General features: G+C 31.3%; 1 protein-coding gene across 3 annotated transcripts in view; it reads right to left on the reverse strand.

Moving 5' to 3' along the window:
• Positions 1-1,615: 1,615 nt before the first annotated feature.
• Positions 1,616-26,329, reverse strand: part of LOC124354313 (serine hydroxymethyltransferase-like) — a 30,188-nt gene continuing 5,474 nt past the window's right edge. For all 3 annotated transcript variants that reach the window (XM_046804667.1, XM_046804668.1, XM_046804666.1), the window contains exons 2-9: positions 22,400-22,613; positions 14,311-14,486; positions 11,000-11,182; positions 8,749-8,961; positions 7,726-7,898; positions 5,015-5,189; positions 1,953-2,069; positions 1,616-1,785 (exon numbers count right to left, since the gene is read on the reverse strand). In XM_046804667.1, the coding sequence (XP_046660623.1) occupies positions 1,619-1,785; positions 1,953-2,069; positions 5,015-5,189; positions 7,726-7,898; positions 8,749-8,961; positions 11,000-11,182; positions 14,311-14,486; positions 22,400-22,613 (1,418 nt within the window). In that variant the 3' untranslated portion in view covers positions 1,616-1,618. The remainder of the gene's footprint in view (positions 1,786-1,952; positions 2,070-5,014; positions 5,190-7,725; positions 7,899-8,748; positions 8,962-10,999; positions 11,183-14,310; positions 14,487-22,399; positions 22,614-26,329) is intronic.

The following is a 26,329-nucleotide window of genomic DNA, read 5'->3' on the forward strand; positions in this document are numbered from 1 at the left end:
TTGAAATATATTCTAGGAAAGGTATAATTTTTATGTTTATATAAATGACAAATAAAATACTGTTGGAATGCAGCAATGAGTTTTTGTTATAAAAGTGTTTATTTATTAGAATAACTTTGTGTGATGTGAGCTTTTCAGTGATTTAGCTTCATTCATGTATATAGTAGTGCAGCAAACCAAATCTGAATTGTTATAAAAATGGTGTACTCTTTTTTATGGTGACTGCCCCTCTATTCAAAACTGACTAGGAGGTATACTATACTTAAAAAACGCCTATATAATGCTTATATCTAGATTTGGAACATTTCAAATTATTAAAAGTTCGAACAAGCATTTGAATTACTCTTTGGTTGTTGTATGTACCAAAATGGTCTTTGAAAAAGAATAATTGTATTTTTTTGCAGTCCTAGGGTTAATGCTCTAAAAACTACACTGTAACACTTATAAGATGATTAAAAACTGTTGGGTTTACAACACGCATAAAATAAGCAAATTATATGATATATCAAATAAATTTTATTTCATAAATATACATACATTATTGTGCTCAAATATATCACTATCATTGCTTATAAAAATTACAAGAATGTTAAATTGGCAAGGCAAACATTATAAAAAATGTATATTTAACAATAATGGAATGTAAAAAAGTAACAAAACATAACACTATTAGACATAACCTACTTAAATTTAATAAATAAAAAAAACTGTTAAGACTTATTGTATTACTTTTTTAAGTGCACTTGTAATATTCAATCCAAATTTTCTCATACAAATCTCCAAAAACTTGCATATAAAATAAAAAATCCATACATTTGAAATCTTTCACACAATATTGTTTACAACCTGTAAGAATCCATACTATTCATAATTTTAATCCAGATCTAGTTATATTTATTAGCACATATACAATAAATTTATGGAAAATCTATAAATATTGCTTTTTAGTAGTTTACACCAATAACCAAGGGGAGCCATGACTGCTTTACAAATTAACTACGTTGTACTCACTTTCATTTTATGGTAAGTTTTATAAACATTTCCTGCTACTCCAAGTTGCACCACTATATCAAATTTTAAATCTGTAGGTCAACTTGGAATTATGAAATCTTCTATATAAAATTGTCAATATACTGTATGTTAAATATCTATAACAATCATATGGATTGCTTACCAAGTCTTTACAAGATCTGACAAGAATACATAACTGAACTAATACAAAACTTGTGTAACATCCTGAAATCACATATTAAGTTTCAAAAGTTTTAGGAAGAATATCATAATTGACAGTAAAATCCCGTTCTTTGGTCCCAGTTAGTTACTGTTTATGGGATAGTGTGCATTTGCTTAAGCAAAAGTACTTGTTGTCATATTGAGTTACATTTTAATAGTACAAATCATGTTTAAAATGTTTTCATCACTTTATACATTTGAACATAATTAGAACAGAAAACCAACTACGACCAAAAACCAGAATCAAACTGAACAACTTGAAACCAACATATCACTAATTATTGTCATGAGAATAATTCTTTACATTTAAATGTTTGAGTTGAAATTAGGGAATGAGAATTATGTTCCTGGAGATTCAAATGACTTACAATCAACTTTCTTCTTTTTAAATTTCCTGGAATGAAGGTATTGGGAATTGCTCAGAGAAATCTTCAACTTCTTTTCTCAATGCTTCGACTTTGGGCACAATGGTTTTGTCTTCCAAGAGAACTTTCTTGTAGTCAACAAGTTTGGGTCCTGATACAAGTTGAGCTTCCTGACCCAGTTTTAGACCTGGAAATACACCATAGAATTTATTGCAACATTTTATATATTATAAAACAAGATGCTTGATTCTTTCATATCAGTAAATACCAGCAAGAAGATATTTCTGACCAAAGGTCAAATAAAAATTAGTGCAAGTTATTTACTTGGTAAGGTGTTGCTATGACAATGCTCACCTCTATCAATGAAATCCACAACTCGCTCCATATCAGACTCCTTCAAGCCACGAGTGGTTAACGCAGGGGTACCCAATCTTATCCCACTCGGATTCATGGCACTCTTATCACCAGGTACTGTAAAAAGATCACCATTTCCTTTCAGACTTTTGTTTCAGAGAAATAAATTTCAATTTGATTCAAAATAATATAAAATTTTATGTGATGTATTTTTCTAGTATGATGCCACGTCCTACCAAAAAATAATAAAACTATTCTTTTCTTATTTAACTAGAAATACTTTTTCTTGGAAATGTAAAACATTTAAACTTACGTTACTTTGGTTACTTGGTAAACCGATCTACTTGTAATATATATGGAGATGTTAATGTATTTAAATTATGGTGGAGGAGAGTGATTAACCCTAGAACTGGCAATGGTGTCACTCTGTACTGGCGGCTCTATTTTAACAGCCTCGCAGACGTTTCTTATAATGTATCACATTTCATAACTGTTAGTCCAAATATAAACTATTATATGTAATTGTATTCACAACTATATAGAGAGCATTATAATAACAATATCTTATTGTTTCCATGGAAATTTTTTTTTTTTACAAAATGTAAGAAAACATTTTTTTGGACATTATTTTTGTAAATATTCCGTTGTGTAATTGCTTAGCAATAAGCTTTACATCAAAACTGTAAATGTATAACTTATTCAAAATTTTGTCCTGATTCCAAAACTATATAATTATTGTAACTTTTACTTCAAAACATATGTGTTACACGGCTTTGTATAAAAAATCACGCTTATTTACTTATTTTCAAAAATGCGTAATTTCTAAATAAATATTATTTTTCGTGGGTAAACATAATCTCATGACTGCATTTTTACTTATATAAGTATAACAGATAAATCAAAAATAAAATAAAATAATAAATTTTAATCTTACCTTATTTACAATATGTACAATATATTACGAAGTTTCATTTTTCACTCAGCGTCACTAGGTTTATCGGTCTCTAAAGTTTTCACCCATACTAAAACTATAACCTAAGAAAGCTAAAAAAAACAATAATAACAAATAATAATAATTTGAAATTTCTACAAATACTATTGGATTTGTAACCTCAAACACAAAACCCGGCACTTGTTTACAGTTTCACAATAATGTGGTTGACCCATACTACGTTCACGTCAGCTGTCCTTAGAGAACGATGTTTTACGGTAAACAAAGAAGACAATAATCGAAGTAAAAACAGTAAATCAGTACTATAGTTAATACTGTTCCAGAATATATAAAAAAAATCATTTATATGACCTTAATTGCCTAAAATTTCAATAACTGTACATAATATCTACTTTGGCGACGAATATTCGTCGTTGCCAAATCGGACGGGCCTTTGGCGACGAAAATTCGTTTCATACCAGCTGGAGGGTTAACCCAAGATGGAATAATGAGAGAATAAATTTTCCTCTTTAAAATTTGAATAAAAACAAACTAGTGGACAATTTGTGAAATTCTCTTAACTCAATTTGAAAAAGGATGGAAATATTTTAGAACATCAGTTTTTTTTTTTATTTAAAAAGCATAACAGAAGAATGATACACTTAATCAAAGTTTACTTCAATGATAATATATTGAAGATTTACCATAAATAACCTCAATGTATAGAATTGTCACCCTTAATTTTGCCTCCTGTTAACCTCTATATAGGGTTTAATGTAAATAACCTCAACATATTGAATTTTTACCCTTATCTTTGTCTACTGTTAACCTCTCTCTATACATTGAAGTATCAGTGCAACGAACTGAAGCAAAGTATCGTATTTTTCATATAGAGACTTGAAACCCCCACCACTAACACGCTTTTGTTTTCTGTTGTTGCCAGTGGTGAATCACCACTCCACTCTCAGTTTGATTGGTTTGGACATTATTGTGATTTGTAAAGTTAAGTTAACACAGTGAACTTGTGAGCATTAGATTTTTAGCTGTGACAGTATGTCATGTAAAAGTACGTTAGAAAACATATTGTATTTATATAACTTTTTCAATTATTATTTTATGTTCACATTTATACTTTAATACTGTACATGGCATTAAAATTAATACATTAAAATTTACACACATTATAATTATTATAATTTCTTACTACAAATTTCCCCAAAAAGTATTCATAACTAAGCCTACATTATCACTGTAGTTGTGAACCTTTTAATAACAAAGTCTGCCGATTTAACCTTGATATAATGAATAACAGAACAACAATTGTAAACCTCTATACATCAAAGTCTACCCTAAACAGCCTTGATATATCGAACCTCATTATATTAAAATTCTTGATTATTTTCTTGATATGTTTTGTATTCTCCTTGAGATCGATATATCGACGTTCCATTGTAACAACAACAAAAATATTTACCATTACCAACTACAATTTTATCATAATATTTATTGTTTTCTTTAGTCAAGACAAGTATAGACAAACTAATTCCTTTTTCAATGTTCTAAACTAAAGGACAATATGTTTGCATAAGTACATCATTCATTAATAGGCCATTTGTTTTTATAGATGGACTTTGTTAAAATAATTAATAAATTCAATGTCATGCTATCTTGTTGCACTGTGCTACATAACATGCTGTGATAACCAACAGGATTCAGTAGGCTACTCATGAATTGATTCTTGCGTTCAATTTTCCTGAGTAGATAATTTGTACAAAACATCTATTTCTAAAAATTATAATTCATTAACACGTAAATTTTATTTACTCCAGATTTTTTGAAACATTCCTTTTTTATTTACCACCATTTAATAACAATATACTTATCATTTAACATTTAAAAATTTGTATCAGATCTTGTGAGCTTTTTATACTTTTTAGTCATAATGTACAAGACATTTACTACATATCTGTATTTAAAAGCTACTCCTGTAGTATTCGTCTGTGAACCTTAAGGCTTGCATAGAATATTACAACGTTTTAATTACTACACTGTATCTACACAGTTTAAAAAAAATAAGGTTGTTTAATGAATAGTATCTGAAGATATGAGAGACTAGAAACCATAAACTAACCTGTGTTCTTATTGCATGCAATGTCAATCACTTCAAGAACAAATTCTGCCTTTGCACCGGTCAGTTTTGCTGAACGAACATCCACTAGGATGAGATGAACGTCGGTTCCATCTGTTGAGATTTTGTACCCTTTCCCCTGGAGTCCTGCACACAATGCTTTGGCATTCTTTATCACCTGTTGTCACAAGTACAATGTTGAAATGTTAAAAAGATTTAAATAAACCATTTTAGAGAAATCTATCAGAATTTACTCTAACTTTAAATTAGGTAAAAATCATAAAGCACAAATAACTTAGAATCATGTCTATGATCATTTATATCTCTGCAGCTTTTAGTTCAACTAGTTGAAACTTATATGGTTCCTACGAAACCTGTACCTGTTATTTCCTTAATAAGGCTTAAATCCACCAAGAACTCCACAACTAGATTACTAAAATTCTCCTCCTTGGTACTGTTTTTATTACATACACATTGTGTGTGTTGTGGTACTAAAGATGTTTTACTATGTTTTATTTTACACATCTGTTGTCAAATACTACCACTTTGTGTGCCTATTTGATTCAGAAAGTACACACTAAGGCCAACTATTTGGACTAACAAGTCATGTAGACTTATTTTACATTTTTGTGTGTAATATACATTTTAAAAAGCGTAATATCTCTGCCTTCAAATTATACATAGTAACTATAAACTTGTTCAAATAACACTGATTTTTGTTTAATATGAAAAAAGCTACAGATTGTTATGCCATGATATTTAGTGAGAAGTAAGTGTTAAATTGGTAATGTATGATGTAATTACCAAATCTGTATGTATTAGAATTTTAATTTAAGATTAATTTCAATTATTATGTTTTGTGTTTCTTTCCTAGCCAAGGTTTCTTTTGCATAAGAAAATACACATCATTCATAGAGAAATCTGTTTTCCTTTTTGCTCTTGAGCAGGATGAAACCTTATCTTATCAGAGCTCTTGATAAGATTGAGAGGATTTTACTTTGTACATTATAAATGAATTTCATTTTCCTTTTTTATCTTCAGAATTTATATATAAAATAAGGAATAAAATGTTATGACATTCCTAGTTACATAAAAATGTATAAGAGAAAAGTAATTCCAGAGCTGGTGAAGTTCGTAAAGAGAAAAAAAATGACAGAAAAATTATATTTGTATATTGAAAAAGCTGTAAAATATCAGAAAATAAATACATCCTGTACACAGTTGAAGTAAATTTCAAAGACACCTCAAAGGGTTAAAGGTAAAGTATACAAATAAAAGAGGATTAACATACTATTTTTCATTTATAAATTGAAAATGTCTCTGGCATTTTTTGTTTTTAGCAAGACCTGTGTTGATAAAATTTTTTTTATAATTATTTATAGTTTACTGGTATATGGTAAAACATATTGGAATGGGAATCATAAATCAAACCGGTTTTTACGTTGGTGATCTATTTTATCTCAGGATCGAATCAATTAAGTTGAGAACTACATTAATTACATAATGTAAAAACTAATTTCCGGTTAAATATAAATGTGTTTATTTTGTTTTTGGATTCTTTGAGATGTTATATTATGTAATAAAATGTATCACATTGTGTAAAATGTTGATTCAGATGCTTGAGAGCTTTCCATTACAGAAATTTAGAATCAACAGCATCTATATGTCAGGCATAGCCTTTAAAGGGAGGGGTTCAACCTGAATACTTATATTACTATGTAATATGATAATAATAATAATAAATATATAACTAATTATTTTTTATAGATTACTAAGAGTGGTAACGGTATAAAAATTGGACATCAGATCATAATAATATTATTATTAGAATATTATTCTATTTATAAATGAAATATATTTCAAAACAGGTTTTTTACACTAGTGTAAAACATCTTATTATATTTCTATAGTAATAAATACTCTATTCTAATTCGATTATTCAAAATAAATTTAGTATAAAATTGAACTTTATTGCAGTTTACAATATGTAAAAAGTACTTATCAGTTATTACTAAATTTTCACACAAAGTTTTAACTCACACCAGGGTATTTATAATAAATAATGTTTTTGTGCATCAGTACTACTTGTAACATCAGTCACTAACTCATTTCGGAACTCAGCATGACAGAATTTTGAAAAAAGAACAGAGTTTACCAATCGAGTTACGAATTGTAACAAAATGCCTGTAATACTCGAGGAAGATAGGACATTGGTTCTGACTACTTCCTTGGATATTTTTTATCTTCCAACTAAGTCAGATCATAGAACTAAAAATCCCAGTACAACCGTAACAGTCTACAACAGTAAACATATTATTATTGTGAAAAGATTTTGGATAATTTTATAACATTTATATGAACAATTTTTTTACAAAAGTGACATTTACAATTATAATGTACATATAATACTGAAGTTCAATCCATTTCACATAAATCATACTTTATATACAGAACACATGTTAAGTATGTCACTTTCATTGTTCCTAATTTTATGTTAAATCTTTTCATAATGTAATATCATTTTTTCATTCCCATTCATTTACACATTAAATTACACACTATGCCTTATTTGAAAGAGATGGTATCACCAACACACTTTTGTTTTTTACACAGCATAATCATGGACAACACATTTTCCACTGTCTCCAAAGTATCAATGAAACTCTAAGTATTCATAAACGTGCTATTAATATAGAAAACAAAAAGAAACACACCTGCTCCTGATATTCCCTGAACTCCGGGGTCTGAGCCTGTAGGAGGGCAGCCGCAGTGGCAGCAATCTGGTGATTGTGAGGCCCTCCCTGCAATGAGGGGAACACGGCTTCATTCACTCGGCTCTCTAGGTCATACATCACCTTCTCTCCGTTCTTACCGACTGACCTCACACCTAATAAAACAAACATATTCTTTTTAGAGAAACAAGACCAAGTTATTTTTGCAGACTTAAAAATGTTACTTTTATCCTTGAAGAAAATCAAGGTTCAAATTAACAACAGTAAATCTATTCATTTAAAAAACACCATTAAAATGAATATTTAATCCAAATCATAAGTTTAAAAAAACCTATTTAGTTAGCCTTTTCATTCATTTTTACTCACCTTTATTACAGATAAATTTATATTTTTTGTTATTGTTTGCTTATTAATCGAGTTTCTAGTATTTGTCTTGATTCAAATTGAAATAACGGATACTCATGCACCAATAGCAAAATGAACAACAGTGGAAACAATCTCTACAAATGGTAGTAAATTGATTTTTATCATACCATTCCATTCACAAGATGACATATTCTTGAAAAACTGTAGTTGAAAAAACCATTAAAAATTGGTAAGCTGTGATGTCAATCTTCTTCAAAAACAAAGTATTGATATCCAAAACTTCCAAACTTGGGTGTAATCTTATTTAGGTAGAGAACTTCATAATATTTTTATTCTGTGCATATATTTCATAAAAACTTCCTTAAAGTGTCATGAACCAAAATGAAGACAAAAAAGTTTTAGTGCTTTTGTTCTTTAACATGTAAAATATAACTTGCTCAAATTAAATTCTAAAGTACAATACTCTTTTTTTTATTAAAAAGCCATATAAAAAACATTGTTGTTGTTGTGCAATGTTGTTGTTTGTTTCTATAGCAAAATAGATGTAGCTATGATGCTTGTTTGTCTGGTGGTGTTATTTTGACTTATGACATATTTTCCCTATGATTTACCACTAGAAAATGATAAGTCAGAGCTCACCTTTTCTAAAGAAGATTATGCCAGACCTTGGTCCACGGAGAGTTTTGTGAGTCGTGGTGCTGACAACATCACTGTAGTCAAAGGGGGAGGGGATGACACCTGCTGCAACCAAACCTGACACATGTGCCATGTCTGAGAACAGATAGGCACCGTTCTCATCGGCTATTTCACGGAAACGCTTGTAATCCAAACACCGAGAGTAACAGCTAATACCTGAAACATAAATGTCATAAAACTCATAAGGGAGAAATTTATAGTTGGAAATTCAGACAAAAACGAAAACAAATACTAGCTACTTTGTTATATCAAGTTGCGCTATTATTTACAATTGTACCCTGGGAGGCAAAAGGACATTTTTGAGAGTACATACTACACTGTATTTTGCAGTGCATGTGTTTATGATATGAGGTCTAGTGTTTTTGTTGTTTGATTTCTTACTTGTTATTAGATTTAAGTTAAACTATTTTCAATATTATTCAAAATCCCAAAATGTTCAGAATCAGATTTAAAATTCAAATCCAATAATATGTTACCTATTTCTGTTTTGTGTTGAAATGTTGGATATTCATGTATATTTTAAATACAAACTTTTCTCTGCAGTGACTCGTATTTTGTACAACTAAAGAATAACATGTTAGTAGATTGTAATAAATACAGAAGTACAAAAATAATTCACTTTTATTTGTTATATTTGATAAATTAGATAAAACTTGTTATATTTAAGAATTTAGAGACAAAAATATTTAAATATAATCAGGGGTTAAAAATTAGAGTTCAAAAGAATTTTAGTTTTACTTATGAAACACAATAAACCAATAAAACAGATTATTGAAGGGCCTGATAGAATGTAACGAACCAACAAATCCAAGAAAGTAACTTCATCGCATATGTTAGTTATTATGTCACATAGTAAAATATCATATTATCCTTTTAGTGCCAAGAGTCGACTTAGTCGGCCTTTCTTTCTTATTTGAAAACTTATGTATTCATGTTTACAAATTTTATTTATTTTGGAAAATAATCTCAGAGGAACTAGAGATTAAAAGTTTGGTATAGGCTATAAATTGAAATAGGGACAAAAATTAAACTTGGTCACCACAGACTAGTAGTACCACTTTTCTGAGCTTTCTTCTAAATTCATATGTTTTCAGTTGTGCCTCATATAGACTATTGCTGTTAGCGGGGAATAGGATCAATTTTAAATTTGGAATGTAAATCAACTTTGGAAGTTAATTTACATTATTTGCCTTGACTTGTTTATTATTACTAATTATCTATAAATGGCATCAAATACGCAAATTATTCAGGATAACCATATTTTATATTAACTAAATATGACAGGGACATTATTAGATAAACATAGGCAATATGTTAACTGAAAAACACAATTACAATTACAAATTATCACTACATTATTAGATTATTATTATAAGAAGGAAATTTACCGATATGATTTAAAAGCAATGAATGATTTATGATTGTTGCACAACACTAGTTTTATGCATTGTTGGAATAACTTCTATGAAATTTGCATCCATTATCTAAACCTTCCTACAATTTACAGTTATTATTCTTGAACATTCTTCAAATATTTCCACTCTATTTCTATATGCAAAATATAGTTTGGTGTTAACAAATAAAATATAGATCTAACGGAGACTTTTTAACCAAACAGCTATAATAAGTACATGAAAGTATCAAACAATTAATTTTTCTAGGTTAGTGTTCATAAACTCTTTCCCAATTTAGTTACTGAGATGCATTTTCACTTTATTAGGCTAAACTAATTCATCTGCTCTGCCATGGTAGAACACTTATTGGCATTTTTTCTAATTTTAACAACTGCTTTTGATCAACATTGTTGTAAATCTTACAGAATTTCCCATGACATGGTGTTATCAATAAAATTAGTAGGTTCACAGGGTTACAATAAATGAAGGTAAAAATGCGCATTGTCATATAGAAATTAAATATTTATACATTATATTGCTATAAATGGAAATTATGATGATAATCTAACCTAAATTCATAATATGGATTACGCTTAACGTAATTATAAAAATCTTACTCTTTTATTTCTTACTGGTACTCCACAAAAACAGTACCACATGATAGCAGCTGAAAGTAAACAGTTGATGATAAAGCAGCTAAAGGCAACTAGTGGGATCTCTGAGAAGGTGATTGTCCAGGAGGGAGTTAAATGTAAGGCACTCGTCTTTTTTCTAAAAATTAGTATTCTCCGTGCACTAACCGGCAATGATGACTTTGGGTTTGAAGAGTCTAGCATTCTCAGCTAACTTGTCGTAGTCTATCAGCCCAGTAGTTGGATCTACTTTGTAGGGCATTGACTCGAAGAAGATTGACGTAGCAGAGATTTTCTTCTTGGCCGTCATAAACCCGTGAGTCAGATGACCACCATCAGGTAGATCCAGGCCTGTAACAAAATATTTCACGCTAGTTAACTCTCTCAGAATTAGGTATTGTGAAACATTTTTGTACCTAAATGGATTTTAAATACCATTACTTATTTTTAATAAATCATAATTTGACACTGTATATGTAATATGGGTGGTGACGACGATATGATACCTTGAATAATATTGACTTGTTCACAAGAAAGTTTCTATCCACATTTATAATCAAATCAGAAACTTGCCTGTCCTTCTAAGTTATAGAATAACTCACTTTCACACCATTCTATCACTTTTAGCATTCTCTTCAAAAATCTTCATTAATTGATAATGACCAGCTTGCATTAAAAATTGGATAAGTGAACCAATTTCACAATCGACTGTTTTAACTCTCTCCATTTGAATTTCATGGACTATGTTGTTCCCTTGTACTTGCATTTATTTTCGATGAAAATGTATGGTGTTTTTAACAATATATAAAATTAATCAATGAATCAATACAATCTTTATTCATCCTGCATAAATGTGCATCAAATGGTGTCAAGTAAATGTGTAAAATTAATACTAAACGTATAATGTACAGAAGCACAATGTAAGTTTATATAGTTTAGTTTGTATCATTTTCTTATACAATAGTCTCAAATCTACAATACATTGTCTATGTTTAAAAATAAATTATATAAAAACTAATTTGATTAAACTTACCCTGATGATACAAAACAAAACATTATCAAATGAGTAAGGTGAAATACAAATTGGATAAGCTTTCAAATCATTTTAAAATGCTGCCATCTGTGCATCCAAATAGTTATTGTTGAAGCGCTGTTATCCGAGCTACTTCAAAAAGGGAAGAAATGAAAATATGTGGGAGCCAAATTAGGAAACTGGTAACCACTATGCTATTTAAGTCTTTCTCAGTCGAGTGCTTCATTGCACTTCAAGGTGCCTGAATTAAATGAAATATAGAAATTAAAAGAATGCAAGTACCTGTTCTCTTATGGCAGATTGACTAGATTAGTTCGGTCCAGTAGCGCAATATTATATATTGCGAGTTACAAGTATGAATACACTCGGTTTAGTTTTTGATGGATAAAGGTGGAGGAATGGAAGTTGGTACACCTTTCTAGGAAATAGAAGTGAACTTATTAGTTACTGATATAACTTCGACCATTTCCGAATGAGAGTTTGTGGGGCGGCTCAAAATTTTTAAATGTAAAGACCCATTAAGTGACACTTTGTTTGAAAGGTCTTTCAAGATCATTTCATGCAAAATTAAAAGTCTACACGTGAAATCTTCCTCAAGATATATTGGCACATCACAGCTTAAATAACAAAAATCTATTAATATTCAAACAAAAAGTAACCAAAAGATGATGCATGTGTTGGGATAGTTAGACTAAATGTGTTAATATGCTATGTGTTAAAATTTTGTATGATTGTACTATGTCTTTAAACAAATTTACTTAATCTTCTATTTCCTCCTTACTATTTTGGTTATCCATAAGACCAAAGTACAAATATTCGGTTACGCTTAGCTAAATCCCATAAATTTGCATCATTATCGAACTCAGTGTTGCCTATATGAAATGAAGCTTTATGCAAAATTTCAAGTCTATAGGTCAGTTCATTTTTGAGATATCGTGTGGAAGAGAGGCAGATGGAAATAAAACTTTTTCAGTCCCTGGAGAAAAAGCCTTCACTAATTCTAAAACCAACAAAATGCACTGCCAAGAACAAATATGACAGTATAAATAATGAAGTAAATAATGTTTTATAACTTATCTGAAGCAGTTTTTATAAACACTACAGACATCCCACACTGTTACTTATTTTTTTAATTCATTATGCTGTCTCCTAAGAGTTAAACTTTTTCAAATTAAATTTTAAACTCAAAAAATGTAATAAGTTTCAGTTTTTAAAACTTGTTTTTTCCCTATTTAGGCTATTTTTAACTAAGTAATAAAATTTACAATAGGCAGTAGTATCACTTTTATAAGTGATCGTTCAGTGTATACTTTAATTAAAAATTTGTGTAAATAAATAGCTTTATTACAGTAGTTTTTAAAATGACATGGCTTCATTACCAATCTTATCAACTAACTTGATAACCCGAAATGTTAATCAGTACCAAGGACAAATATTCTATTGGTTACGTACAAGTACGCACATGTTTTGAGAATTAATTCATTTAGATTAATATGTATATGTATGTGGTAGATAAATTAAATGTTAGACAATTTTAAACTCATGACAGTTTTTTTTCTAAACTGTCAACAAAATCAGAGTGCTATGTCTGTTTATATATTATAGAACTAAACTAGACGTAACCATATTAAATATTTAATTGTGTTTAGACGTTAATTGAAATTTTTTAACCAATTTAGATCAAATTTGTAATATTAAGTAATGTAGTATTTGTACAAGTTTCTATATGTACAATATTAAAAAAAATTAGATCATATAATGTAAATTACTTGTCTTTATCGTGTAAATTTGTTGCAATATTTTATTTTCAAACTATTTTGACCATTGAGAAACATATTAAGTTTAAATAAATATTTCTGAAAGTCAAAAACAAACATATTTGACATTTATACAAAAATATCTTTTATCTTTAGAAAACCATTATATTTAGTATATTTTTCAAGGTAGGTGCTACAATTTCTATGTGTATTTCTAATTACATGTAGAATATGCCTAATATACTCATTTTGTGCTGTAGGTAGTGATGCATGTTCAAAATTAAAAAAATACAAGTCAGTTGAAAATGCCAAATCTATTTCTTAGTAAAACAAGTACAACCTTATTTGTTAATTTCCAATAGTAAACAATCTATAAATTAAGCATTTCTTTACAAAAGCTGTTCAAAATCGCAAAATTGAACTGGTATTCTTTGCAGATACTTTATAAAAATAGGCTAATATTTTTCGCAAGTACTCAGAAAAAATTTCTGGAATTAAAAGGGTTAAGTGATTTGAAGTCTTTAGAAAATAACTATAAACAGTATCAATTTGTTGAAAAAATCAACCTGAATTCTCAAAAAATGAAAAGCGTTTTTAAGAGATTGTTGTGAAACAAAATTACTTTTCAAACCACCCTTGAATAAAACAAAATATCAATTTTTTCGAAAACAAATGTACCATTAACATACCCATGATCCTATCGTGAGGTTGCAGCAGAGCCGTGTAAACAGCCATGTTTGCTGGGGACCCAGAGTATGGCTGGACATTAGCTCCCCATTCCTCTGGTTTCAGCCTAAACGCTTCTAGTGCCCTCTTCTGACAAAGCAGTTCTATCTTGTCGATGTATTTGTTACCGCCATAATACCTGAAGAGGCATAATCTTGATTATTCTATGAAATATGTTCACATAAACTTGTTATGAAAATATAAATAAGCTGAAAACAGAGATAACATCAGAAAGCCCAGATTGGTGAGAATGAACACGAGCGATATAACTGCACAAAACTATGAGCACTACACAATACATGACACAAACACTAGAGAATATGGAAAACTGAGGAGAAAATCAATGTCTCTTATGGTAGCACAGCTTTTATGTTTTATCATCTGAAACAAAGAGAACAGGAAAATTATGGTCGCGAGGGAGATAAGTAAAGGGCAGACTTCGGCCTTACGTTTTTGTTTTGGATCTCAATGTTGTGGTGTGTGTATGATTATTATTAGATATTACTAAGGTTATTTTATTGAAAATTTTAAGAAATTATTCTTAGTAATTTTGTTTTTAAATGAATATATGTAAATGTAGTCTTTTGATTTATTTTATTTTTGATGTATATTTTTAATAAAAAGTTATAATGTAACATTTAAAAGTAAAAGCTTGTACTGAAAAAAATAGATTATGGCTAAAGCATTTTTTTTTTTTTTTTTTTTTTTTTTTTTTTTTTTTTTTTTTTTTTTTTTTTAATTTGCATATAATTCTCAACACAAAAATATTTAGACATACCATAAGTAGTCACCTACAAATTTTTTTCAAAATCACATTTGTAGTTTTAAAAGTAATTTTATACTTTGCTGATTATTTCTAATAAGATGTGAACCATAGGTATTTATATAAACGTAAATACATCATAGTGTGTTGTCTGACTGTTATTAATTTTATCAACTGACATAGCATATTCTAAATTGTTGTCTTGGATATGCCTGTCAACTGGTCAAATTCATCATTACTTTTTTCACTTTCATTACACTCATCTTCACTTACACCTAACAATAATGATCCTATTCCTTCTTGAAATCGCAACCACGAAAAATAAACATTGCAATACACAAACACAGATTACACAAAGAACAACAGCCTGCCTTGTGTGTAAATTATGTATTGCGCAAAGATATTGGCTGAGAGAACAGGTGATAAAAGCAACACCTCAAATACAAATTTAATTTTTAGGCATTATATGAAATAAAATTGTAGTATTATTATATTTTACTATGTTTAATTTGTTTAAAAAAAAAATAAAACATTGAAATAACATATTTTTTAAAACCTTAGTGAAATACAAGTTCCTTACTACACTCACATTCAGAAAGGTGAGTTAGTTTTGAACTTCTACTTCCATGGTTAGAGGAATTGAGGAAGAAATGCTATTTGTGTGGGGATAGTTATTTATGCTATTTTTGTTGATAAAAAATATTTGAAATATTAGGTTAAAGCCTAAATTTGAAAATGTTTACTTGATTATAGTGTAAAAACAAATAAATATTGTTTTTCTACAAATATCAGAATTGTAATTATAAGCAAAACATTTGTTTGGAATAAAAAAAAATTATAAATGATCTGTGTAATAAATAAATCTACATCTCAAAACGCAAAAAAATCTCATTCTTTATAAAATAAATTTCCAAATTCAGTGCAAAAATAACTGCAGTTAATACAGTCCATGAAACACAACTGTAAACTGTGCAAAAATACAGGTTTATGTAATACCTGACTGTATTTATAAAGAAAATATCAGCTGCCTGCCAGAAGTATAAGCAAAAAGTCCACTGTACAAAGACTAGATTAAAAGCGTTACCAACCGCCTGTGGTAAAAAGTACTGACACACTCATATTTTGGTTAAGTGGAAGTAAAGAGGCCAACTCAATAAAAATAACATATATATATATATATATATTTCTTGTGTATGTGACTTAACTCCTAAACGACTGAACCGATTTTGATGAAATTTTGTGTGTGTTTTCAATGGAATTCGAGAATGGTTTAGATTCACAATTTGGTCCACTGGAAAATGTTTTTTTAATTAATTTTTCATTTGTATGTAGTTGTTGATTTTGGAGTGTTTTACATTAGATCCGGCAGACTGCACTAAGACACGTAATACAAAGTGAACTGATGTTTAACAGCTGTTAACACTTTCAGCTGAAGTTCATCAAAGACGCAGAAACATTTGTTTACATTTAAAATTTAGAAAATTATTATTGTAAAGTGCTTGATCAGTAGTGTAATGCAGGTTTCATAGAAGACGTCATTGCCTAATTTTAAATTTAGATTGCACCAATGATCAATAAACTATCTAATGTAATGAAAATACTATTAAACGCTATTATGAAAACAACCTTATTGTACAAATCCGTGAATGTTTGCACATAAGGTTATCGAATTTGGTTAGATCGAAGGTAAATGAAAAGAACCGAAAGAAGACGCTTTATGATCAAAATTGGTTTTCGTTGATACATTTTCTTGAAGGCACACTCCTCAATAATACTGGAAATATCTTAGACAGAAAATTAATTTTAACAGACCGAATTTGATTCTTTATAACCTAATTAGTTGTAAATTATTTAAAACTAATTAATTTAAAAAAGTAATAAATTAGATAATATTTACTAATGAGATCTCTTTGAGAAAAGAAAGAAGCCTCTCTATCACTGATATATCATCCCACAGTAATCTTTTAATGAGTCTGGCAGATTTACATTGTATTTTTACCTTGAATAACGAGGACAGCCGACAACCACAAGTTCCATTGTGGCAGTAGTATATAAGAATAAGAACTTTATTTTGCACATAAAATATTTATACAAATACATTTGCACGTCACAAGTATTATTATACCAGAGAATAACAACACTAAAAGTCATTCATAGTAAAAGCCTTGTCAATATATTCTTCCACAGAATAAAACGATCTTTACAAAGAAAATTATTAAGTTTATGTTTAAAATCCTTATCATTAAGTTGTCTTATCTCTAATGGTTAACTATTATGTAACCTATTATCTATTCTCATGGGGCTATTGTCAGTCTTAACCAGTCTAAATTGAGGCAGATTAATATTAATACGAGATCTTGTGTTGTAGCTACAGATATTTTTTCTATGATTTACTTGGTCCAAATTGGTTTTAAGGTAAAGCAAAGACTGCTGAATAAACAAAGAAAATAAGATGAAAATTTTAAGATGTGAAAATTTCTCTACAACTATGAAACTAGTCTACTCCTGGCATGATTCTGATAGATCTCTTTTGTATAATAAAAACTTCTTTTGCATGGAAAGATGATCCCCAAGTGATTAATCCATAGCTTAAATGGCAATGGAACAGCTCATAATATGCTTGTATGAGAGAAGCCTGTTCTAATTCACCACATAAACGTTTTATTGCAAATATACTTGAACTAAGTTTGCTTTTAACTGTAATTACATGTTGGTGCCAGTTTAACATTGGATCAAAAATTAAATCTAAAAATTTAGGATACAGTTAGATACCTTTTGCGCATTAGGGGCTTCTTAAGACTAAATAACACAGTAGCTGTCTTATCTTTGTTTAAAATTAAGTTATTTGCAGAAAGCCAGTTCTATATTAGATTCTGGTTTAATTTACAGTCTTCTAAAAGCTGTTCATAATTTGTATTCCTAGTAATCATAGTGGTGTCATCAGCATAAAGAACAATATTAGCAGGAACATTTGCACTCAAATCACCGACTGCCAGTAAAAAAAAAAAAAAACAAATATCCCAAAACAGAACCTTGTGGCACGTCACAAGTTACAGCAAGATTCTTCTTTTCCTAAAACTACATACTGAGACCTATTCTGCAGATGAGCTAAATAAGGTTAAAGCCACACCTTTAATATTGTAATGTTCTAATATTTTTTTTATTGTATTTGATGAGACACTTGATCGAAAGCCTTGCTAAGATCACAGAATGTTATTGCAGCAAAGTCCTTTTTTCATAGCAGGTAAGAATTTATCAACCAATGAAATAATAGCATGTGTTGTAGCAAAAGCTTTTCGGAAACCAAACTGCTCTTTGCAAAGTAAGCCTTTCATACCTAGAAAATGCATTAACTGTTTACCAATAATTATTTCAAACACTTTCGATAGAACCGGAACAATAGCAACAGGTCTATAGTTTCAAATTTCCTCCTTTTTATTCCTTTTTTATAAATAGGAAGGACTTTTGTTGTTTTTAAAACATCAGGAAATATGCCCAAGTATAAACAGTTATTAATTAAAAATGTTAAAAGAGAAACAAAACAAGATACCGCTTCTTTCACAAGCACATTCGTAATCCAAAGTGATCCATACATTTTTTAGGTGCTAATCGTCTTACTTTATCTATAACATCACTTTCAGTTACATATAAAAAACTAAACTCACTAACATTAGTGTTACATGTGGAGCAGGCGGGCTGGACATCTCAGCTCATAAGAAACCAGCGAGTTAACAGTGTGTCCTAACCAAAGTCGACTCAGCACAAAACCTTCTTACGACGGTGCTGCTGGTACGCTGTGTCACATGGTTTAACTGTGTCTTTGATTAGTCAGAGTTTGTTACTGACAGCTACTCACCACTGCTACGGTCCCCACGTTGCTGTGCCTATTCTGCTACGATCCACTTTGGTCGCCCTTCTGCTACGGTCCAGTCCCCAGTTGGCTGTACGATTTTGTTACGTTCCAGGCCCCCGTTTGTTGTCCCAATTTTCTCACAATCGGTATTCAAAATGTGCTGCCCCTCATTGGTTGTGCGACTTGCTTTGTGTTGGCTAACTCATATTGTTCCAAGTTGATATTTAAATAACGATCAAACTTCAATGTCTGTGGTGTTGTTGAAAGTGTAGTTTGTATTAATGAAAGTAGGCTGCACGTTATATATCACTAGCACTGGGTCTATATTATCTCAGGTTTTTTAAGTAGGTTGAATAATGGTTCAAACTTAATACTACTCTTTTGAAAGTTCTGATCAATATGATTGTTTATATCATAATAAAGTTTACAAAATATTCACTGTTCTTACCAATCACTTTGAATCAAATAAGTTTTGAAAGTAATATTCTTTAATTTAAAGCTTATTATCTTACTTACCACATTTCTTTGTAGATGGGATACTCAATGAAAGACAAAGCAAATGACTTTGACATCAATTTATTTTATATTATACTGTCTAATTCTACTCACTTTGCTTTGATTTTTGTTCACTAACACAACATCCCATCCCTTATTACAACTTCAATGCACTATTGTACAGTTTCAAATTTCATCTATACGAGTAGACGTCCTTACTGCTTCAAGTCCAGACCGAGAAGAAGGATTCTCCGTATTAAACTACGCATACCGGTTCACACAATATTCATCCCCTCTCCCGTTCAAATCAGCGTCTTCACGATTAAATATAATTTGATTCTTTTCTTATAATTGTCTAAATTTATCACGTTCACTATAATTGATCAATTTAAGTCTTTCTATTTTCTTTTATTATTTTTCTAAAGCTTTTTTATTTAAATTTTTAGCAACATGTGCTTTCTGACGTCATCAATACACAAGTCATTTTATCCCACAATTGGCTTTTCTGCGTAATTTTATTTAGTACTTTTGTAAAACACGAATTTTGGTTATGTATAACTCATTTTAATTAATTAAATTTGTTCCCGTATAAAGTTTAATATATTTCTTCGTTATTAATTAAATAAATCTCAATTCCGACAACATGTGATTCACTGACGTCACAGTCTGCCGTTTCACTGACGTCACAGTCTGCCAATTCCCCGCGAATATTCAAATGTTGTAATTTGACCTGTCACACCACTTGGGAGTTCCACTTAACTTTTAATTTCATCTTCACAACTAGGACAATGCCTGATGCCGCCATCAGTATAGAGAATAGCTTGAATTCTAGAGCTTTTATAGCTCTTATCTGTCAGGCTGTATTGTGGATTGTGACCAGCATTTTGAGAGCACTGGGTGTTACTGACCCATATACTTGTCTTCTGTAGTCTAAACAAGAAAAAATGGTGACTAAAATTTTAAATGTTTATTACTTTTAGATATAAACAACTAAAATAGAAATACAATGTAATAAATAAATCAAAACGGTTTAGTCATTGTTTTATACACCGTACAACCAGGTCCTAAGTTTATTTTATATTTATAACACAAAATTTGCTATGGTTGTGTTAAAAAAACAAGTTTTCCCTTTTTATTTAGTTTTATTTAGACATCTAGTTTGTAAAACACTTTAATGATTGACAATCAAGTGGCAGGATCTTGAAAACATCTGTGACAATCTTTAATACCAAAATAACACATACGAGGGGGTACCCAAAAAAAAACCGGAATTATTTTATAAAAATTATATATTATCAAATTTTTTACAATACGACCTTATCTCCTTCAAAATAATCTCCATTACAACTAATACACTTGTCCCAACGGTATTTCCATTGATCAAAACATTTTTTGTAGTCATCTTTAGAAATGGCTGCAAGCTCGAGCTTCGTTTTTTTCTTAACCTCTTCAACGCTGTCAAATCGTTGACCTTTCAAGCCTCTTTTCATGTGTGGAAATAAAAAAAAGTCGCATGGAGCGAGGTCAGACGAGTAAGGTGCGTGGGGCAGCGGAACCATGCCGTTTTTGGCTAAAAAACTGCCTAACTGAGATGGCTGTGTGTGCCGGTGTGTTGTCGTGGTGGAAGAACCAGTCTCCAGTCTGCCACAAATCGGGTCTTTTCTGGCGAACTTTTCGCTGAACCGAGCTCCAAGTTAACCCACTACTCTCTGATAGTTCCTCAATTGTCTGTCGACGGTCGGTGAGCACAAGTTCACGAATTTTCTCAACATTTTCGTCCGTTCGAGAGGTTGATGGACGTCCACTGCCTAACTGAGATGGCTGTGTGTGCCGGTGTGTTGTCGTGGTGGCAAGAACCAGTCTCCAGTCTGCCACAAATCGGGTCTTTTCTGGCGAACTTTTCGCTGAACCGAGCTCCAAGTTAACCCACTACTCTCTGATAGTTCCTCAATTGTCTGTCGACGGTCGGTGAGCACAAGTTCACGAATTTTCTCAACATTTTCGTCCGTTCGAGAGGTTGATGGACGTCCACTGCCTAACTGAGATGGCTGTGTGTGCCGGTGTGTTGTCGTGGTGCAAGAACCAGTCTCCAGTCTGCCACAAATCGGGTCTTTTCTGGCGAACTTTTCGCTGAACCGAGCTCCAAGTTAACCCACTACTCTCTGATAGTTCCTCAATTGTCTGTCGACGGTCGGTGAGCACAAGTTCACGAATTTTCTCAACATTTTCGTCCGTTCGAGAGGTTGATGGACGTCCAGAACGAGGTTTGTCTTCAATCGGCATGTCGCCATTTTTAAATCGAGCGAACAACTCATAGACCTGAGTTTTCCCCATAGCATCATCTTTGTAAGCTGTATTCAACATTAAAATAGTTTCTGCAGCATTTTTACCAAGTAAAAAACAAAATTTCACAGCTGCACGTTGTTCACTTAAACTTGACATGACAAAAAACGAAACAAGAACAAAACAGAGTTAGCGAAAACAGTCACTACGAAAGAACAGAATGCACTAGGACAACGGAACTGGGGTCACTGAGCTCGCAATGGGTTGCGCGACACACGCCTAGCGGCAGGAATGTGTACTACACGCTGCCGGCTGCCAGCAATACAATTCCGGTTTTTTTTTGGGTACCCCCTCGTATAGTAGTCACTTGGTTAGTTATTTTATATTTAGTAGGTAAATAGCAATTTAAACTAACTTACCTACTATATCTCCAAAGCATTCAAGTAAAGAAAGGGAGAATGTAAACCAAACACCCACCAAAGTTTCAAAACATCTTAATGACTTCAGTATTATGAATGATTTGCTACACAGCGTACTGTTGTGGTTTTCTCCTGAGAATTAACCTTCTTCTAAAATGATTCCCTCAAGTTTACTAAAGATATAGCTTCTATCCTTCCTGTGTGACTCAAGATTTGTAAAACAAAAACTATCAACTTACCGTTGACCAGGAAGACCTTCAGAGTATTTGTTAGTCAGACAGGATCCAAGTACTTGTAGGACTGACACAGATGTAAAATTCTCTGAAGCTATCATCTCTAACCCCTGCCGTTGCCGTTTTCTCTCTGATTTGATCAGCTCGTAAAGCTCCGGATCTGACTCCTTGAGAGGAGTAGAGAGCAAAGTGCTCATCGTGGAGTTTGTTGTTGCAAAACCTGGGAAAAAATTGTAGTGATCAGTGCTTGACAACTGGTACCCCAATAGTTTTAAGTAGGAGGTACCTTATATTATATATATATATATATATATATATATATATATATATATATATATATATATATATATATATATACAGTAGGACCTTGATATATCGAACCTCAAGAGGATTTACAAAACTTCCATATATCAAGAATTTCGATATAATGAGGTTCGATATATCAAGGCTGTTTGGGGCAGACTTCGATATATAGAGGTTTACAACTGTTCTTGTATTATTCATTATATCAAGGTTAACTCTGACAGACTTCGATATATAGAGGTCCACACCCACTACAATAATACAGTACAATTAAGAATCGTACATTACTTTATCGGGAAATGTGAATAAGAAATTATAACAAGTACACCATACATCAATTTAAATTTATTTATTTTTTAACTAAACGTATAGAGTAATATTATTACATAAATATGAATATGAAATACTGTAACGTCTTAAAAAGTTATGTTGTACAGTATAAATACACAAGTCTGAAATACAGTTCTACTGTACTGTATTTTAAATGTTTAAAATGCTACTGTAATGTAGGCTTACGCACATGTTATAAAGAGTTTGCAAAACTTATTTACTGTTGTTAAAAAAAATCTGAAATTGTAGTTTGTCTACCTGTGAAAGTCACTTTGTCCAACGCGTCGTCTAAAATGGATAAAGACTGGATTATTTTGTCATCCACAGAAGTCTTCTTTTGGAGGAAACTTCGCAATGTGTTGATGGCACACCGGGCAGTGCGAAGGGTGGGATCAGGCGTTTCGACTTCGTTGTCGTCATCATCCTCGCCGTCCTCGACTACACTGTCTTCTACACTCGTGTCCTTGGAAACGGATGCAATAATGTCTGCATCGCTTAATTGGCCGCAAGTAGCAAGCTCGTCATCGACGGCCACAAAGTCGAAAGACAGCCCTTCCAAAGTAAGGGCCTGAGTCACTTGTCTCCACAGTACAGGACTAGCAAGTTCACCGTTATCCGTTTCAACAATTGAACAGTCTTCTACAACACTTTCCTCTTCTTCGTCAACTTGCTGTTTAAAGCCACTTTTCTTGAAGCAAGTTCAAGTTCTGAAGCACTGTTCTTTATAGTATTTTCGGTAACATTGTTCCACGCCTTAGAAGCCATCCACATTGCATCAAGTATGCTTATTTTTGTAGGGTTCTTGTCCTCGAGGTCACGAAGGAAGAGGCGTACAACTTCCTTCCGGTAATGAACTTTAAAGTTCTTAATTATTCCTTGATCCAATGGCTGAAGCTTGGATGTGGTGTTTGGAGGTAAGAACTCGATTTTTACGTTTTTCATTTTTGGGATGTCATCGTGAGCAGTAGCGTTGTCAATAAACAAGAGTATTTTTTCTTCTTTTTCTTCATTTGTCTGTCGAAGTCCGTTAGCCATTTCTCAAAAACCCCTGAGTTCATCCATGACTTTTTGTTTGATGTGTAGTCCATTGGAAAGCTTTGAACCCCTTTGAAACACCTTGGATTTTTAGATTTTCCTATCATCAATGGTTTAAGCTTCACGGTGCCAATTTGATTTGTTCCAAACAGCAATGTAACTCTTTGTTTACTATTCTTACCTCCGTGGCAAGTGTCACCTTTAAAAGTTAAAGTTTTGTCAGGAAGACACTGGTAAAAAAGACCTGTGTCGTCGGCATTAAAAATATCGTCAGGTTTGTATCCCTTGACAAGATCAGGCAGTTTTTGCGACCATTCTGTGCAAACATTGTCATCGACACTCGCACTTTCGCCTTAAAGTTTTGGAGCCAACCGTTGCTTGCTCGAAAGTCAGGTTTATTTAATTGCGCAGCAAACTGTGCTGCTTTTTCTTTTAAAATTGGGCCACTTACAGGAAGGTTTTTATCACGGCACTGTTTTAACCACTGATAAACACTTTCATCTACGTCCTTGAATTCGGGTCCTTTTATTCTCTTGCACAAAGTTCCTTGGCGTTCATATTTTTCTCTATTTTTCAATATGGTCGAGAGAGTATTCGCTGGTATACCAAACTCCTTTGCAATGTCACTTTTTTTCTTATTCCCGGCGTCCACAGTCTCTATAAGTTTAACTTTATCTTGATAAGATAAAGTTTTCCGTTTTGCCATCGCACTTTTAAACAAAACAGTGTCACAGTTGAAAATCTGCCACGCACAATAATTCACTAAGATAACCTCAACTCGCACTAATCGCGGTAACGTCCAAATTAAACTGAGGGTGGAGTGGTGATCCACCACTGGCGTCTACAGAAAACAAAGGAGTGTCGGTGGTGGGGGTTTCAAGTCTCGACATGAAAAATACGGTACCTACTCTACTTTGATGGTTGTTCGTTTGCACAACACGACAATACAGTACTAAAGTTCGTTTCGTTGATAAACTAAAACTTCGATATGTTGAGGTAATTATAAGAAAACTTCGATATATAGAGGTAAAAAATAGGCAAAATTATTGGTGAAAATTCGATATATTGAGGTTATTTACTTGAAATCTTCGATATGTAGAGGTAAAATTAGCATTGAAGTAAATGGGACATTCAAGGGGAATGACAAAACTTCGATTTATCGAGGAATTCAATATATTGAGGTTCGATATATCAAGGTCCTACAAGGTCCCTCATTTAATAATTGCAATTTCATGAAATTGTCTATGTGACTGCATAGAGTATGTAACATGATTTTCTTAACATTATGGAATATTACTTCTACTCAAGTATAAATCCGTAATTATTAATTTTTACTATTCTAAAAACAGTTTTATATAGTTTAACGACCAAATACATCATTAAAATCATTTTGAAAATGTCTACTGTTTATAATATGACTTCAGCTAAAGGTTTTTTGTTTGAATACTACAGATTATTTATTAATTCAGTTTTTCAACATATACCACTCTCGATGTGTACTACTAACAAAATACAACAAATAATCAAGGCCATTTATCTTAAATTTTGTTAAAAGTACTTAGTAATAACATAAGTACCTGAAGTAATTGCCTTCATTAACAATATTTTAATTAGTCATGCAGTAAATTAGTTCCACATGTATTTTAATCATTAATTTGAGAGAAGAGAATTTTTATCAACTTTGCATAGATATTTAGAAAACAATTTTTCAGCCATTTAAAACCATGCAAAAATATAACTTCAGACTCGTATTTACTTTGAAATTACGCAAATAACTGGCCCAAAACTTAGACACATTAAAAGTATAGACAAAGAGTATTAATTTAACACAGTAGCCACCTTTACCAAATGTAGGACCTGGCTCAAAAAAATAGCGGAGGCCCTCAGTTTCCCTTCCGATTCAAAGTCTTATTACTGCTCAACAGTCCCCATGTATCTAACATATTAAGATTTGTATATAGGTCTGCTGTGAAATGGTTAAACTTATCTTTCATTTATTTTACTTATGGGTTGAAGTAATCCGTATAGGGTAGATTTATACTACACTAACACATACACATTCAATAAAACTTTCACTTTATTCTCAAAAATATTAGCTTACAAAAATATTGGAGTTATTTAAATGCCTATTTGGGATAGTTTAGTTCATTAGGAACACATAGATATCACATTTATCTGGGTTAGTTTGATTGTTAAATACGTCATAGAAGTGGAAATGATTATAGAGTGAACTTAGAGGAACTCAAATGAGTTGCTGGGCAGTAGGAT

Source organism: Homalodisca vitripennis, chromosome 2 (genome assembly GCF_021130785.1).
Source record: "Homalodisca vitripennis isolate AUS2020 chromosome 2, UT_GWSS_2.1, whole genome shotgun sequence".
NCBI classification, from domain to species: domain Eukaryota; kingdom Metazoa; phylum Arthropoda; class Insecta; order Hemiptera; family Cicadellidae; genus Homalodisca; species Homalodisca vitripennis.